The following is a 15,954-nucleotide window of genomic DNA, read 5'->3' as shown; positions in this document are numbered from 1 at the left end:
TCTACATACTGCCGCATATGTAAGCATGTAATCAAAATACTTTGAGCACAATCTGATGATACCCCCAAAAATCTAGACCCAGGATTTTCTGGCCCTGCCTGCCACCGGTATCGTCCGATGCTGCCGAAGGTCAATGGACATCTGGCTGGGCAGCCAAATCTCCCGCGGGGGGTCCCACCACGATGGGGCTGGAAAATTCTGGTCTATGTTTCTGAAACAAATCAAGTTTTTGAAAGAAGTTTCTTCCAGCACCGGGATTCATTTTCCTGATTATTTCAAGTTTCCATCCACATTAATTTTGCTTCAACCATGATATCTATCCTTCTACAATTTTTGTGTGATCTACAAGATGAGCACTACTCCCAAGCAAATACTTGGTCATACACCAAAATAGTTATTTTTGAAATGCACCATTCACGATAAAACATCCTGTGTGCAATCAGTCCTACTGAGACAAAAATTATGCTCAGTCAGTACTTATGAGTAACGAACTAATACAACATGAGACGGTGTTTAAAGTCTGAAAGGATGAAATTTGAAGGCTAGTGGCAAGGAAGTGTTGTGAATCAGAGCTTGCTTATTTCTTCAGCTACAGGATGTAACTTTTAGTTTAAAATATCACAATGCTGGTGCTGTCCTGGAAATTTATATATCCATACCATTATGTTATCCATTATTATCCCTAAACCTTTCTGCCTTCTTACTCCAACATATAACACACACAAAAACCACCTGAGCAATGACTTCAGATGAAAAACAAAGGAACATACCAAATAGTGGTGATGAATAAGTCAACAAGCATTTGGAATGGTCTGCCTGAACAAGATCAATATCAACTCATGTCTGAAATTGACTTTCAAAACGTCAAGAAGAAAACTCCCAAGAAGGACACAAGGAAAGCCTTGAATAAGGGCACTACTGAAGAGTGGCAAAAAGTGGAGATCGTCAGAGTTACTGCATCTATATCTACAGAGTGTTGAAGAATGTTCACCTGACAACGTCCAGTGCCACGAGGGTTATGAACTCCTTGGTGAACAACATTTTGGAGTGCTTTTCATTTGAGGCTTCCCACCTGACTATTACAACGACGTTACATTATGTCCTGGATGATCCAGGCTGCAATGGGCTGGCTGTGAGCCAGGGAGTTGGCTGAGCATGCCAAAATGGAAGGATAAAAGTGTTGGCCAAATACACGAGTTCCAAGTAAACTGCCACAATATACAGAAATACCAATAAACATAAATCCAGGTCAGAACTACACATGCTTGAACTAATTTGAACAATGTAGATGAAGATGAACTTCACTTCCATAATATTCCTCAGTGACCAAAACCAGGGTCATTCAGGGTCTGGTGAAATTGAATTGAACAAGTTCATGAAAAAAAAAACTGACTTTACAGTATCTTACAATATTCACCCACCAAACATTCTAATGTCTTTACTAGCAATAACTGATGCTTTAAAATTAAATTCAATCATAACACAATCATATATTCTTTTCTGGTGGATACTAAGAAATATACCAAGAAACAAGAGCATTCAGGGACTAGATGTTACAATGGTTTAGACATTTACTTTGCACTTGTGCTGTTAAGGTGTAAATGTAATCTAATTGATGGATGAAAACTCTATCAGCCGATCATGAAAGTCCTATCAAATTAGTTTGTGCAGTCTCAAATCAGTTTCTAGGTAGTGATTGTTGATTGCATGCCATCATGACCAGGTGTAGCCACGTAAAATGGCTGCGTTCCGATTAATCTGGCCAAAACCCAGTTTGAAATGGCTAACCCGAAAGACTGCTGGGAAAAGCAGCTAACAAGGTACAAGCAGGCAGTTGCAGACAGTATTGCATATTCGGCTCTGGGGAAGTTAGCCCAGATCGATACTCAGGGCTATCAACAGCCCATCAACCCAGGTATTTGCAGTTACATTCAGGACTGTTTGCAGCCCATCTATTCAGACATCTGCAGTTAAATCGGCTATCCCCGGGAACAATTGCAACATATTAGCAATTGAATACCGGGCCAGACCTGTCGGCGCCTGCAATGGCCGAAACAAAGACAGGTGAACGACCACCCCCCGAACGAGGAATCGCCTCACCATTGGACACATCGACCCCAGGGATTGGGGACAAATCCAATCACTTGGGACTCAGGGTCAAGGGCCGCCCCGGGAGGCGGGAATCCCCTGGGCCCTATAAAAGTGAGGGGCCAAGTTCAGATCTCTCTCTCTCTCTCCTCTTCGCCTGCTCGAGACCTTCGCAAGAACAGCAACCGGCAACAGTAAGTTTGAATCCAGCGATCGCTATCCGGTAGAGACACCTAGCCACTGACCTGTAGCAGCCTTTTGAATCCCGCGGGCCAGATCTGATTGGACAAGCCATTCGTTTCCATGACCTGGTGGGCTCTTCCTAAGTTAAGTATTGGCCAGTAGTGATAGGTTTATTATATAGATAGTAGTATTAGTGTATTAATATTGCTTGTTGTATATAATAAATGACCGTTGTTTTAATCCTTACTAAGCAGTGTGCTGTATTATTAATCATAACTTGAACTTGAACCACGTGGCGGTATCATAAAGATACCTGGCGACTCGTGAGCAAAGGTGACGTAATCAGAGCAAATAGACTAAGGCTAAAAAGAGCAACACAGGTGAGAAGGGGTGAACTGCTTCCCCTCTCCTCGACCTTCTTAGTTAGTCCCAAAAAAGGTTCAAGTTTTTTTTTCTCACAAGGCTGTCTTTTCAAAATCAGAGTGCATTAAACTATTTAAGCTGTGAGCACTAAGAAGCCAGTCAAACTAGATTTTCTAGAGTCAAAGAAAAAGCAATGTTATTAACCATTAAACCAGGCCTACACAATAAAACAGCGACATTAAGCCTTCGCCCTCATGCAGTCAGTTGGACACGCACACAAAAACAGGGAGATAAAGTCCAATAAAAAGCGTCCTTTGATTACCCTTGAGGTATAGTTTTAAACACTGCAGCTGGTTTCTTGGACGCGGTCTAGATGTAAAGGATATTGCATTTATTACGAAGATATTAGTTCACTGGTAGCTTTCTGGTAGAGTTGGCTTCTCAAACCAGGTGACACAATTATTCCAAAAGAGAGAAGCTATCAGCCTTTTTCCTCTGCGGAAGGCTTGAAATTGTTCTCTCGGGGATGGGCAGGCTGGTCTTGAAATTCTTCACCCATTATGTATTTCCAAGAGGTCTTGGATGTGTCGGTCTGTGGCAATCATTGTTTCAATATCCAGTACTTTGCATCCTTTATGTCTCTTCCTTAGATATTCACAAATTTTGAGTGTTCTATCCTTCAGATACCTGCCGGGTATCAGAGTCCTAAAAGTGATCCTAAAACAGGAAAGTGTTCCAAACGTGTAGTCTTGCTGGCAGTGGTCGCAGAACTGGAAAATGGAAAACTTCACCGTGGTGTAGTTTATTAGCTTTTCTGGTGTTGAGTTTAAGGCATTATAGCTAGTTATATTTGACCCAAGATTATTACAATGACTGCCAAAATAGGAGAAGTGTTGCATTTACTCTGGTCAAAATACGAAGTGCATAGCAACAAATACACATTGTAAATGACTGCAAAATTATTCTATTGTAAATTAAGAATGTTCAACATCCAAGCAGTAAGAGAGAAATCCATGACTCTATTTAACTAGGGTGGCCAATGGAGATTGCAGATTTCATTTATACTGGGCAGTGGAGAGATAATTCAGTCCCTATTTTCAAGAATGTACCATTTTTGTCCTTATTTTCATTATAAATTTGAATATCCACATTTATGACAGTAACTGCATATATAAACATGTTCACCTATAATTGCATCCTCCCACAAATGGTAGTGAGCCATGAATTGGAAATGTAATTGCAGTGTGACAAGCTTACTTTCAACAGTTTCCAATATAAATGTGAACCAACAAATTTATATTGAAAAAAGTCAACAATCCCAACCACAGATTCAAGAATTTTTTAGTACATTACAAATAAATAGACACTATTGCAAGTTACAGCAGGTGTGTGTTTGTGGAGCTTGCATTGTGCAAATAGACTATCACGTTTTCCACATTAAAACTGTGATTACACTTCAAAAAGTACTTTATTTGCTGTAAAGTGTACTGGTTCATCCAGTGGTCATAAAATCACGATACAGAAGCATTTCTTTCTTTTCTATGCTGGAACAGTGTAGTTTGCAATGATATATAGAATGCTTATATGGATTATGAAAGTTAATTACTTCACAGAAACAGGTGATGGGGCCAGACAATCTTCCACGTGCAGAGATGGCCATTATAACTTGTTTCTGCTGTGGCCATAGTTCCAACTGGGAAAAGTAAGTAAAATCATAAGAGTAGATGAAAGGGCCAAATGTAAGTTTGTTTTCCGCAATTTAGATTCTAGGTTCACACAGGCTTTGCTCTTATAGTTTACGACTTGAGGCTGTAAATGGATAAATGCTTCACAATAAATAACTCTGCTCATATCTATCCATTAACATATAAAAATACACAATCGTCACACACTCCCTTTACAGCATTAGTATTTTTGTAATGCCTCCACCTGGCACCTCACTCGGAATTTTGTGAACAAGAATGTGAACAGTTACTAGCTGTGTCATGGTCAACTTAGCAGCTCCACTTCCACCTCTGGATGGAGAATTAAAAAGTCCACTTCACTACTACAAAACCATCATTATACAGGTTCAGAGGTTCAAAATCCTAGGATACAAATAATCGTAGAGTCTGTCGACCTCTACAACACACAGATTGCTCTGAATTTTTGTTAAATAATTTTAACTTTATTTTTAGCCATACACAATATCCTCCTAATATGAAAACTCTAAATATATCTTTTTAAAATGCCTCCTCCCACTCTAATTCTTTTTCCCTTTCCAACACATTTACTCTCATGATTTTGCTTACTTTTCTCAGTTGGAGCTCTGACGGCAGTAGAAACAAGTTATAAATGGCCACCTCTGCACGTGCAAGATTGTCTCAAATACAATGTGAGCTAATACGAAGAAGCACAAGAAATTGCCAGATTGTCACATATTAAAAGACAACAGTTCTCTTTTCAAATGAAATATAAACTGTGGATAATGAAATTACCATATCCGTTTACAAAATAAATTGCAGAAAATAGCAGATGGTTATGAGCTGTTGGAGAATTAAGTAATCTTTGCAACAGAGCAGCAAGCACTTTATTCAAAATAAAATGACATTTGTACAAATATAAAACATCTATAAAAAAGTGACAAGTTATTTTATGACCTCACAGTTATCAGCATAAAACACTTTACATGAGCAGCAGTTCAATTTAAGATTAAGTTTTCTATTGCATTGTGTTCCATAACACCAATGACATCCATGTTTGTGGACTTTATGTGATCTACATGCAAGCAATATGGTGCAAACTAAAATTGTACTACACTTGTGAAGGACGCGCAAATTCGTCTTTTAAAAAAATTTATGCTTGCAGAGTGCCAGTCAAAGTGGTGGCAGACCTTCACCAGGGTCGCCAGTCATGGTGGAACCACTTCAATTAGAACAATCTGTTCTATACTCCAGGTAAAGAAGCTTGCCCTACATCCTTGGCAGAGAAATTTTTCCTATTCTTAACACCATGAATAAAAATAATTGCTATTAAGAGATGAAAGAAAAACATCAGTGAAAGGAGGAAAAAGAGACGGCAAGAAGGAATAGATGAACGAACATTGGGCATACTGCATAAATAAAAGAATATGATGAAAGTTGAAGGGAACAGAAATCAGGAAGAAACTCAACAAGTTTGAAAATGCAAGCAGAATGTTTTGTTGATATTGAAATATGATTTTAAAAAGGCATAATTTAAACATGCAATGCAATTGGTCAGTCCATTTTAAAATCTGTCTGCTACAAATGCATGTAAATGAAATGTTTAAAAATCACTGGTAAGTTAGCAGATAAGAAAATCATGTTTAACATCTCCATATGTTTGCACTATGTGTCACCTCCTCAACATTTCAGGGGAGCCTCTATGTTCCATAAAGCATGGTATCACAGAAACTGGAATTAATAAACAGTAACTAAAACTTAGGTAATACATCTAACATTAGCATTTATGGGAATGAGGATTACATTGTATAAAATGTCAGAGATTCATTCCTCAGCAATGTTTCTATACATTGATGTTTTGAATTCTGATATCACACCAACATACTTGAACCATTAGTTCAAAACCTTTTCTGGCTCCACAAAATTGGGCATTCTCAAATAGAGCAGTAGTTAATTATGGCAAATACCTTGCAAATAACATATCAAAACTAAGTGGCAAGTAATAACACACTCTGTGCGAATAGTGCAATCGGTAATTTACCAAGAGTGAAGTGCTGCAGTACGTGAGCACCTATTATGTACACCTTTTACAACTCAGGCGAAGTGCTTCTAAAAATGTGTTTTCGCAAAACAATTTTGCTCAAGGGCAAATGTTCTGCAATAAAAGCCCAATGACTTGGCAAGATCTTCAGAACTGTAGTTGCCATGACAAGCAAATTAATGTGTCATGCACAAAACAGCTGAATTATGGCATCTCTTGGGCTTCCTGTTTAGATTAGAACAGGTTATCTACTTAGTTGTGGAGTCAATGAGTTTAGTAAAGAAAGGCAACTCATCTAGTCATTTGATGATAAAATAGTATGCTGTACCTCAGTGAACACATGTGAGAGACCTGACAGAACTAAATTCTGAGTGAAAAAAGAGGTGATAGACGTTTGAACAAGCTTCTAGTACTGTTAATGAACAGAGAAGTGAAATGACCTTGCAACAACATTTAGATAATTTATACTATAGTCATGTTAGGAAATTCAAATCGTCTTTAGTTTGCACTGACTGTGTCACATGCTAATATTTATATTCAGTCGAATTGAGTAATTAAAGAAACATTTTGGTCATTTTTCTTAATTAGTACTTAGATTAAGTTGTTTGGTTCACATTTTTGAAACTCTGATGTTTTCCTTAGACCTCTGTGGTGACTGAAAAATGTTATCTGCTTTTAATAGCAACACAATACTCAAATGCATTCAAACTTGGATTGTGTTTACTTAGCAGTTTTAAATCCTGTGTTAAATCCTGTGTCCATTATAAACAAATGGAAAACAAATCTGTAATAATAGAAGTACCACTTAGAACAATCAAAACTACAGCAAGCCAACATATAGTTAAAAATCCCTCCAATTAAAAACAAAGAGAACAGTAAATGAAATCACTTATTTGTATAAGGATAGGAAACAGTCAAAGTGGTTTATTTCATATTATCCTTATGTGCCATTAAAGAAAATAATGTTGACTCAAGTAATAATAGTGTTAACAAGAAATGCAGTTTCTCCCTAAAGCATAAAATAAGATTGCACTCTGAACTTCATGATGACATACAGATTTAATCTGTGTAAAGCTTCCCAATCAGACATTTTCAACCTTACTAGAATATGGGGGAAGGGGGAGGCGCTACACATTTTCAGTGTTCTGCCATAATACTAAATGTAGAATATCAACATAGTAACCGGAGCTATTATGGCCCTGCTTGTTACAATGCTATATGACGTCTTGAATTATTAACCTAGTGCCTTGACACTATGTTTTAAGTCTGAAAAACATAAGACAACCCATTTAACATGCTAAACATAACTACAGTAAATTAAAATGATGGAAGCTGGATTAACCAACTATTTGTTTTAAACTGTTAAAGCTCTACTGGCAACATTAAGAAGCTTAAGTTTCCATTGCTAAAAATATCTCAATATTCTTAGCTTTGGCATACCTCAAAAATAAGTATGGTATCACATAGCTATCTAGCGCTGACAGATAACTACCACGTGCTGAATAAACAGGTTCCAGAAATAGCCACGTTCAAAAATTTAAGGTTAGAACTATTTAAAAATCACACCAATACGGAGGTTGCTGGACACAATAAGCACCAATCTTTTGCAATGCATCTTTTAAAAAGAAACCAATCAACAGTTGCAAGCAGCATCAAGTAACAAAAGTATTCATAAATACCCGAGGAGCTATTCATAGAAGTTATTATATATTTCATAATGTAAAAACCTTTATATACAAAAGAAGTCAGGATCAGTAACACAATTCAGTTGAATATTTTTTTTTAAAAACTGCATTCAAATTATTTTGCACATGCTAAAGACATTAACACCAAGTGAATCATTCTGCTTACCTGAGGTTGGCATAGTGTGCATCCGACTTTGTGGCAACAATTCTAAGGGCTGCTCTCGTCCAGATACACCATCTGAGGAGAAACACGATTCAGTTTCATAAATAGTCTGTAACATCTTTTTTAGTCCAGGCACTTTGGGCTTCAGTAATATGACAAAGTCATCAAACACTGAATAATTTTCAAGTCTTCTTTTACAAACAATGCTTTTTAAACATCTAAGCTCTTGAGTATTGTCTTATCCTTTAAATGCTGCTGCTGAAAGCAGTGTACAAAATTCCCCTGTTCCTTTTTAACACAGTCAAGCCTGGTGAAATGCACAGTGGAACAAACATCCTTAATTAACGTTGGGATTTTCAATCCAACCATTCAGTCATCTTCCTTTTAGCAAGAGATAAGTCACACACCATGCAACTTTGTGGCTAGATAGGGAAAGTCCTTTACCGAATAGCAACCTTAAATACACTGTCAGGCACAGTTCAGTAGGAAAATATTAATCCTGTCACTGGCACTGAGAGTAAGCAACCTTACAAGCTGCCTACTGCAATAAAAGCTAGCACATTTACATACAAGTCAACAATAATACAGCCTGAAGCAGACTGAAATAGAACAATAGGAGGAGCCAACTATAAATAGGTCATGCAAGCTCTGGGAACGAGGAACCTTCCTACAAACATAGACAACCAATCAGCAGCTTTAAAATATCATTTCCTAGCTCGTGCACATTTTAACTCCATGAATGTTGTTGCCAAGAGTAACTAATTGCTACTGTATATTCAGCTCAAATGCAATGAAATAACAAAGCAGGTACAGGAACCATAACAGAGCAAAAAACTCTCAAATGCCCGTATAACCTCAAAGCTTTCAAAAAGATTTTTTTTTAAAGTCATTTATGACATTATACTGTTTATCATTTGTCAACCATCAAATACATATTCTTTTAAAATCAATCAGATTCAAATAGTTCTCCGGTCATTGCGATTCAATTTTCCCACCGGCAACGCACCCACGCCAGCGGGTTTCGCAGCAGCATGGGGTGGTTACAATGGGAAATCCTGTTGACAATTGGTGGAAAGATAGAATCCTGCCGCCAGCAAACGGTGCGCAGCCGAGAAACACGTGACTGGGGGAACCGGAGAATCTCGCCCAATGATTCTTTTAGACCTAACAATTTGTGACAAGGTTTTGCATATCACACTGTGAACAGGAAATATTCCATAGGGGGGTTCACTTTAATGTCCAAATCTCAAATGTCATGACAGTTTTAAAAAATATATATGTTCATTCAAAATTTTCAACCAAACACTCCAGAAAGAAAGAAAGAAAAACAAAATTGTACATAGGCAATCAAACCAGGATACATTAACCCCATTTAACCAATAACTACAAAAATGGGGAAAACGCCCCCTTTTAACAAAAACATACCCACCCACCCACCCCGGGCTGCTGCTGTTTCGACCTCCACCTAGCGTTCCGCGAGAAAGTCTAGGAACGGTTGCCACCGCCTGGAGAACTCCTGCACAGATCCACGCAAGGCAAACTTTATCCTCTCCAACTTAATGAGCCCTGCCATGTCATTGATCCAAGCTTCCACACTCGGGGGCTTTGCATCTCCCCACATTAGTAGGATCCTCCGCCGGGCTACCAGGGACGCAAAGGCCAGAACTCCGGCCTCTATCGGCTCCTGCACTCCCGGCTCGTCCGATACCCCAAATAGTGCCACCCCCCAGCTCGGCTTGACCCGGATGTTCACAACTTTGGACATAGCAAAGCCCCTCCAGAACGCCTCCAGCGCTGGGCACGCCCAGAACATATGGGCATGATTCGCTGGGCTCCCCAAACATCTCACACATCTGTCCTCCACCCCAAAAAACCTGCTCATCCTCGCCCCTGTCATATGCGCCCTATGTACTACTTTGAACTGTATTAGACTGAGCCTGGTGCGTGAGGAAGAGGAATTAACCCTGCCCAGGGCATCAGCCCACAGACCCTCATCCAGCTCCTCCCTGAGCTCCTCCTCCCACGTGTCCGTCAACTCCTCCACCGAGGCCTCCTCCGCTTCCTGCAGCTCTTGATAAATCGCCGAGACCTTGCCTTCTCCAACCCATACACCTGAAATCACCCTGTCCGGAATCCTTCGTGCTGGAAGTAGCGGAAATTCCCCCACCTGCCGTCTCACAAATTCCCTCACTTGCATATATCTAAAAGCGTTCCGGGAGGCAACCCAAATTTTTCCTCCAGTGCCTCCAGGCGAGCAAAAGTCCCATCTATGAACAGGTCCCCGATCCTTTTAATTCCTGCCCGATGCCAACTTAGGAACCCCCCATCCATCCTGCCCGGCACATTCCTATGATTATCCCGTATCGGGGACCAAACTGAGGCCCCCACCTCACCCCATGTCGTCTCCACTGCCCCCAGATCGTCAATGTCGCCGCCATCACCGGGCTTGTGGCGTACCGCGTCGGCGGTAGCGGCAAAGGTGTCATCACCAGTGCCCCCAAGCTAGTACCCACACAAGACGCCGCCTCTAGCCTCTTCCACGCCGCCCCCTCTCCCTCCATTACCCACTTACGGATCATCGCCACATTAGCTGCCCAGTAATAACCACACAGATTCGGCAGCGCCAGCCCGCCCCTGTCGTGACTGCGCTCCAGAAACACCCTCTTCACCCTCGGGGTCTTGCTCGCCCATAGAAACCCCATGATACTACTGCTTACCCACTTGAAAAAAGCCTTGGGGATTAGGATGGGCAGGCACTGGAACACAAACAAGAACCTCGGGAGGACCGTCATCTTGACTGACTGCACCTTACCCGCCAGGGAAAGTGGCAACACATCCCATCTCCTAAAGTCTTCCTCCATCTGGTCCACAAACCGTGTCAAATTAAGCTTATGCAGGGCCCCCCAGCTCCTAGCTACCTGGATACCCAGGTACCGGAAGCTCCTCTCCGCCCTCTTCAACGGCAGCTCCTCTAGCCCCCTTTTGCTGGCCCCCACATGCACTACAAAGAGCTGACTCTTCCCCACGTTGAGCTTGTAGCCCGAGAAGTCCCCAAACTCCCTAAGGATCCGCATGACCTCCGCCATCCCCTCCACTGGATCTGCAATATATAACAGATCATCAGCATACAACGACACCCGGTGTTCCTCCCCTCCACGGACCAACCTCCTTCAGTTCCTAGACTCCCTTAATGCCATGGCCAGCGGCTCAATTGCCAGCGCGAACAGCAAAGGGGACAGGGGACACCCGTCTCGTCCCCAGGTACAATCTGAAATATTCCGATCTCCGCCGGTTCGTAGACACGCTCACCACCGGGGCCCTGTATAACAACCTGACCCACCCTATGAACCCTTCCCCAAACCTGCTAATTCTTCCCAGAGGTACTCCCACTCCACCCGATCAAAGACCTTCTCCGCGTCCATAGCCGCCACCACCTCCGCTTCCCCTCCCACCAAGGGCATCATAATCACGGTCAGGAGCTTCCGCACATTCGCATTTAACTGCCTGCCCTTCACGAGCCCCGTCTGGTCCTCATGTATCACTCCCGGGACACAGTCCTCAATCCTCGTAGCGAGGACCTTCACCAGCACCTTGGATCTACGTTAAGGAGCGAGATCGGCCGATACGAACCGCACTGCAGTGGGTCCTTATCCCGCTTGAGAATCAGCGAGATCAGCGCCCGAGACATTGTCGGTGGCAGAGTCCCTTCCTCCCCCGCCTCACTGAAGGTTCTCACCAGCAACAGGCCCAACAGATCCACAAACTTCCTATATAATTCAACGGGGAATCCATCCGGTCCTGGGGCCTTGCCTGCCTGCATGCTCCCCAATCCCTTAACCAGCTCCTCCAGCCCCATCGGGGCCCCCAGGCCAGCCACCTGCTCTTCCTCCTCGGGAACATCAGTTGATCTAAGAACCGCCGCATCCCTTCTCCCCCCTCCGGGGGCTCGGACTTGAACAGGTCCCTATAGAAATCCCTAAATACCTAATTTATTTTAACCGCACTCCACACCGCATTCCCCCCTCATCTCTGATTCCTCCAATCTCCCTCGCCGCCTCCCTCCCACGTAGCTGATGCGCCAACATCCGACTCGCCTTCTCCCCATACTCATATACTGCCCTCTACATTTTCCTCCACTGAGCCTCTGCCTTCCCAGTGGTCAATACATCAAATTCCGTTTGGAGGTTCCGTCGCTCCCTCAACAGCCCCTCTTCGGGGGCCTCTGCGTAGCTCCTGTCCACCCTTACTATCTCCCCCACCACCTCTCCCTCTCCATCCTCTCCCTCTTCTCCCTGTGAGCCCTAATTGAAATTAGCTCACCCCTAACCACCGCCTTCAGTAACTTCCAAACCACACCCACCTGCACCTCCCCATTATCATTGGCCTCAATGTATCTCTGAATGCACCCTCGGACCCGCCCACAAACCTCCTCATCCGCCAACAGTCCCACATCCAGGCACCACAGCGGGCGCTGGTTCCCCCCCCCCCCCCAACTCCACCCAGTGCGGGGCGTGATCCAAAATTGCTATAGCCAAATATTCCGTTCCCTCCACTCTTGGGATCAGTGTCCTACTCATCACAAAGAAGTCTATCCGTGAATAGGCCTTATATACATGGGAGAAAAAAAGAGAACTCTCTGGCCACCAGCCTGGCAAACTTCCAAGGATCCACTCTCCCCATCTGATCTATAAAACCCCTTAGCACCTTGGCCGCAGCTGGCCTCTTACACGTCCTTGACCTGAATCGGTCCAATGCTGGGTCCAGTACCGTATTAAAGTCGTCCCCCCATTATCAAGCTCCCCACTTCCAGATCCGGGATCCGACTTAACATGCGCTTAATAAACGTGCATCGTCCCAATTTGGGACATACACATTCACCAGTACCACCTGGGTCCCCTGAAACCTACCACTCACCATCACGTATCGACCCCCATGATCCGCCACAATATTCTGCGCCTCGAACGACACCCACTTCCCCACCAGTATTGCAACCCCTCTGTTCTTCGCATCCAGCCCTGAATGAAAGACCTGCCCTAACCATCCCTTTCTCAGCCTGATCTGATCTGCCACCTTCAAGTGAGTCTCCTGAAGCATAACAACGTCTGCCTTTAGTCCTTTTAAGTGCGTGAACACTCGGGCCCTCTTGACCGGCCCATTTAGGCCCCTCACATTAGATGTCATCAGCCAGATCAGGGAGCTACTCGCCACCCCCCCCCCCCCCCCTCTGCCAACTAGCCATCCCCTTTCTTAGGCCAGCCACGTGCCCACGCCTCCCGCACACTCCAGCCCCCCAGGCGGCGAACCCCGCCCCGAACGCCCCTTTTACCTCCAGCTCCCCTTTGGTCAGTACAGCAGCAACCCATTTCCCCCCCCCCAGCTAGACCACCGTCTAGCCCCCTTGCTCCCCCCATTGCACTCCCGTAAGTCAGCTGACTCCTGCTGACCCCGGCCGCTCCCGCCTTTGCCAACGACCCCCGTGTGGAATCCCCATCCCCCCTTCAGGCCGATGTGGGCACCCCTCCAGCACCGCCCCTCCCCTCAGGCCACGCCCCCTTCCTCAGCACGGGAAAAAGCCCGCGTTTTCCACCTGAGTCGGCCCCGCCCCCTATGGTGCCGCTCCTTTTTCCTACAACCTCACCCCAGTTCCCCATGACCCAGGGCCTCCTGCCCCCCCTCCCCCCTTCGCACTCGGGGACTGGCCCCTGCAAAACAGTACCGATGCCCACAGACCCACAAATCACATCCACTCACCCCTTCCCACTCCTCCGCTTTCCCACACAACGAAAAAACAAACCCAACCCCACATCAAACCCTAAGTTCGAGTCCAACTTCTCGTTTTGTATAAAGGTCCACGCCTCATCCGGCGTATCAAAATAATGATGGCGATCTTGAAAAGTGACCCACAATCGCACTGGCTGCAACAGGCCGAACTTCACCCCCTTTCGGTGGAGCACCGCCTTGGCCCGGTTGAATCCAGCCGTCTTCTTAGCCAGCTCTGCACTCTAGTCTTGATAAATACGGATCTCCGTATTCTCCCACCTGCTGCTCCGTTCCTTCTTTGCCCATCTCAGGACGCACTCCCTGTCCATGAAACGGTGAAACCTCACCACTGCAGCCCTTGGCGGCTCATTGGCTTTCTGCATCCTTGCTAGGACTCTGAGAGCCCCATCCAGCTCCAAGGGCCGCGGGAAGGCTCCCGTGCCCATTAACGTGTTCAGCATTGTGGCTACGTATGCCACAACGTCGGACCCCTCCACCCCTTCAGGGAGATCCAGAATCCAGAGATTCTTCCTCCTCGACATATGCTCCAGGTCCTCGAACTTTTCCTGCCACTTCTTGTGCAACGCCTTGTGCGCCTCCACTTTCACCGTCAGGCCCAGAATCTCGTCCTCGTTTTCAGAGGCCTCTCGAATCGCCGCCCCTTGGGCCGCCACTAGCCTTTCTATCGACACCTTCATTGGGGCCAGCATTTCTGCTTTCAGCTCCGCAAAGCAGCTTTTCAGGAACAACTGCTGCTCCAGCGACCATTGCGCCCACGCTGCCTGGTCTCCACCCGCCGCCATCTTACTTTTCCGCACCAGCTCTCCTCTCTGCTCCAAAACCACTTTTTTTTTTTTTTTATATATAATCGCACCACTCCTGGTCCACTCAATACAATGCTGGGGGAACCTTACTGCTGCCGTCCCACACCGGGAATCGTCGTCCAAGTGCCGCTGGGGCTCCTCAAAAGGGCCCAAAAGTCCGTTCTTGGCGGGAGCTGCTGAACGTGTGACCTACCCAGGCATAGCCGCAACCGGGAGTCGTCATGACAGTTTAAAATGAGTGGCAAGACTATAGATTTATTTTGTGATTTTCATAAAAGTGAACAACTGCCAAACTCACAAGAATGAGAACTGAGGACCAATTTGCATGCCCATGGATTGTCAAGACTAGCGTTCTTAAGGGTGAAAATCTGTATCCATCCTAATGCACAAGTCCCTTTATTTGAAAACATTTTAATTACTTAAACATCTATTATATAGCATTAACCATAAAACATAGGACATTGTTTCTTAGCATTTGAAGGATAAAGATAGTCATGTATCACAATTAAAAGAAACACTTCTGATTCAATGAGTGCACTTCTTGCAGCATTCTTTTCAAAAGTCTCGAATTAATTTAACCATCGAACTACAATGTAATTCGCCTTCTTTCCAAACATGCAATTGGGTATCTAATATTTCCTTGCTTGATTCTACCAATCTAAATTTAATGACTGTGCATTTGTTTAGAATTCATTAAGTATATCTCATCAAAAAAATCTAATGGTGACCACAAAACATTGTCGTTATCATAAAAATCCAAGGGTTAGCACAGCTGCTTCACAACTCCAGGGTCTCAGGTTTGATTCCCGGCTTGGGTCACTCTTGTGTGTGAAGTTTGCACATTCTCCCAGTGTCTGCGTGGGTTTCCTCCGGGTGCTCTGGTTTCCTCCCACAGTCCAACGATGTGAAGGTTAGGTGGATTGGCCATGCTAAATTGTCCCTTAGTGTCCAAACAGGTTAGGTAGGGTTACGGGGATAGGGTGAAGGGTGCTCTTTCCAAGGGTTGGTGCAGATCCGATGGGCTGAATGGCCTCCTTCTGCTCTGTTGATTCTATGGTTCACTAATGTCCTTTAGGGAAGGAAATCTGCCGTTTCTGGTCTGGCTTACATGTGACTCCAGACCCATAGCAATGTGGGTGGCACTTAAATGCCCAATGAAATGGCT

At 44.3% G+C, this 15,954-nt stretch overlaps 1 protein-coding gene across 8 annotated transcripts in view; it reads right to left on the bottom strand.

The window, feature by feature from the left end:
* Positions 1 to 15,954, bottom strand: part of hdac5 (histone deacetylase 5) — a 438,550-nt gene that overhangs the window by 238,207 nt on the left and 184,389 nt on the right. For 3 of the 8 annotated variants that reach the window (XM_072487170.1, XM_072487168.1, XM_072487171.1), the window contains exon 3: positions 8,209 to 8,280. In XM_072487170.1, coding sequence (XP_072343271.1) covers positions 8,209 to 8,280 — 72 coding nt within the window. Of the gene's footprint in view, positions 1 to 8,208; positions 8,339 to 8,649; positions 8,672 to 15,954 lie in introns of those variants that run through there. The other 5 variants (XM_072487166.1, XM_072487167.1, XM_072487174.1 and 2 more) reach the window with 3 other exon arrangements.

This window comes from Scyliorhinus torazame, chromosome 21 (genome assembly GCF_047496885.1).
Source record: "Scyliorhinus torazame isolate Kashiwa2021f chromosome 21, sScyTor2.1, whole genome shotgun sequence".
Lineage (NCBI taxonomy): Eukaryota > Metazoa > Chordata > Chondrichthyes > Carcharhiniformes > Scyliorhinidae > Scyliorhinus > Scyliorhinus torazame.
This window is presented reverse-complemented; position numbering and strand designations above follow the sequence as displayed.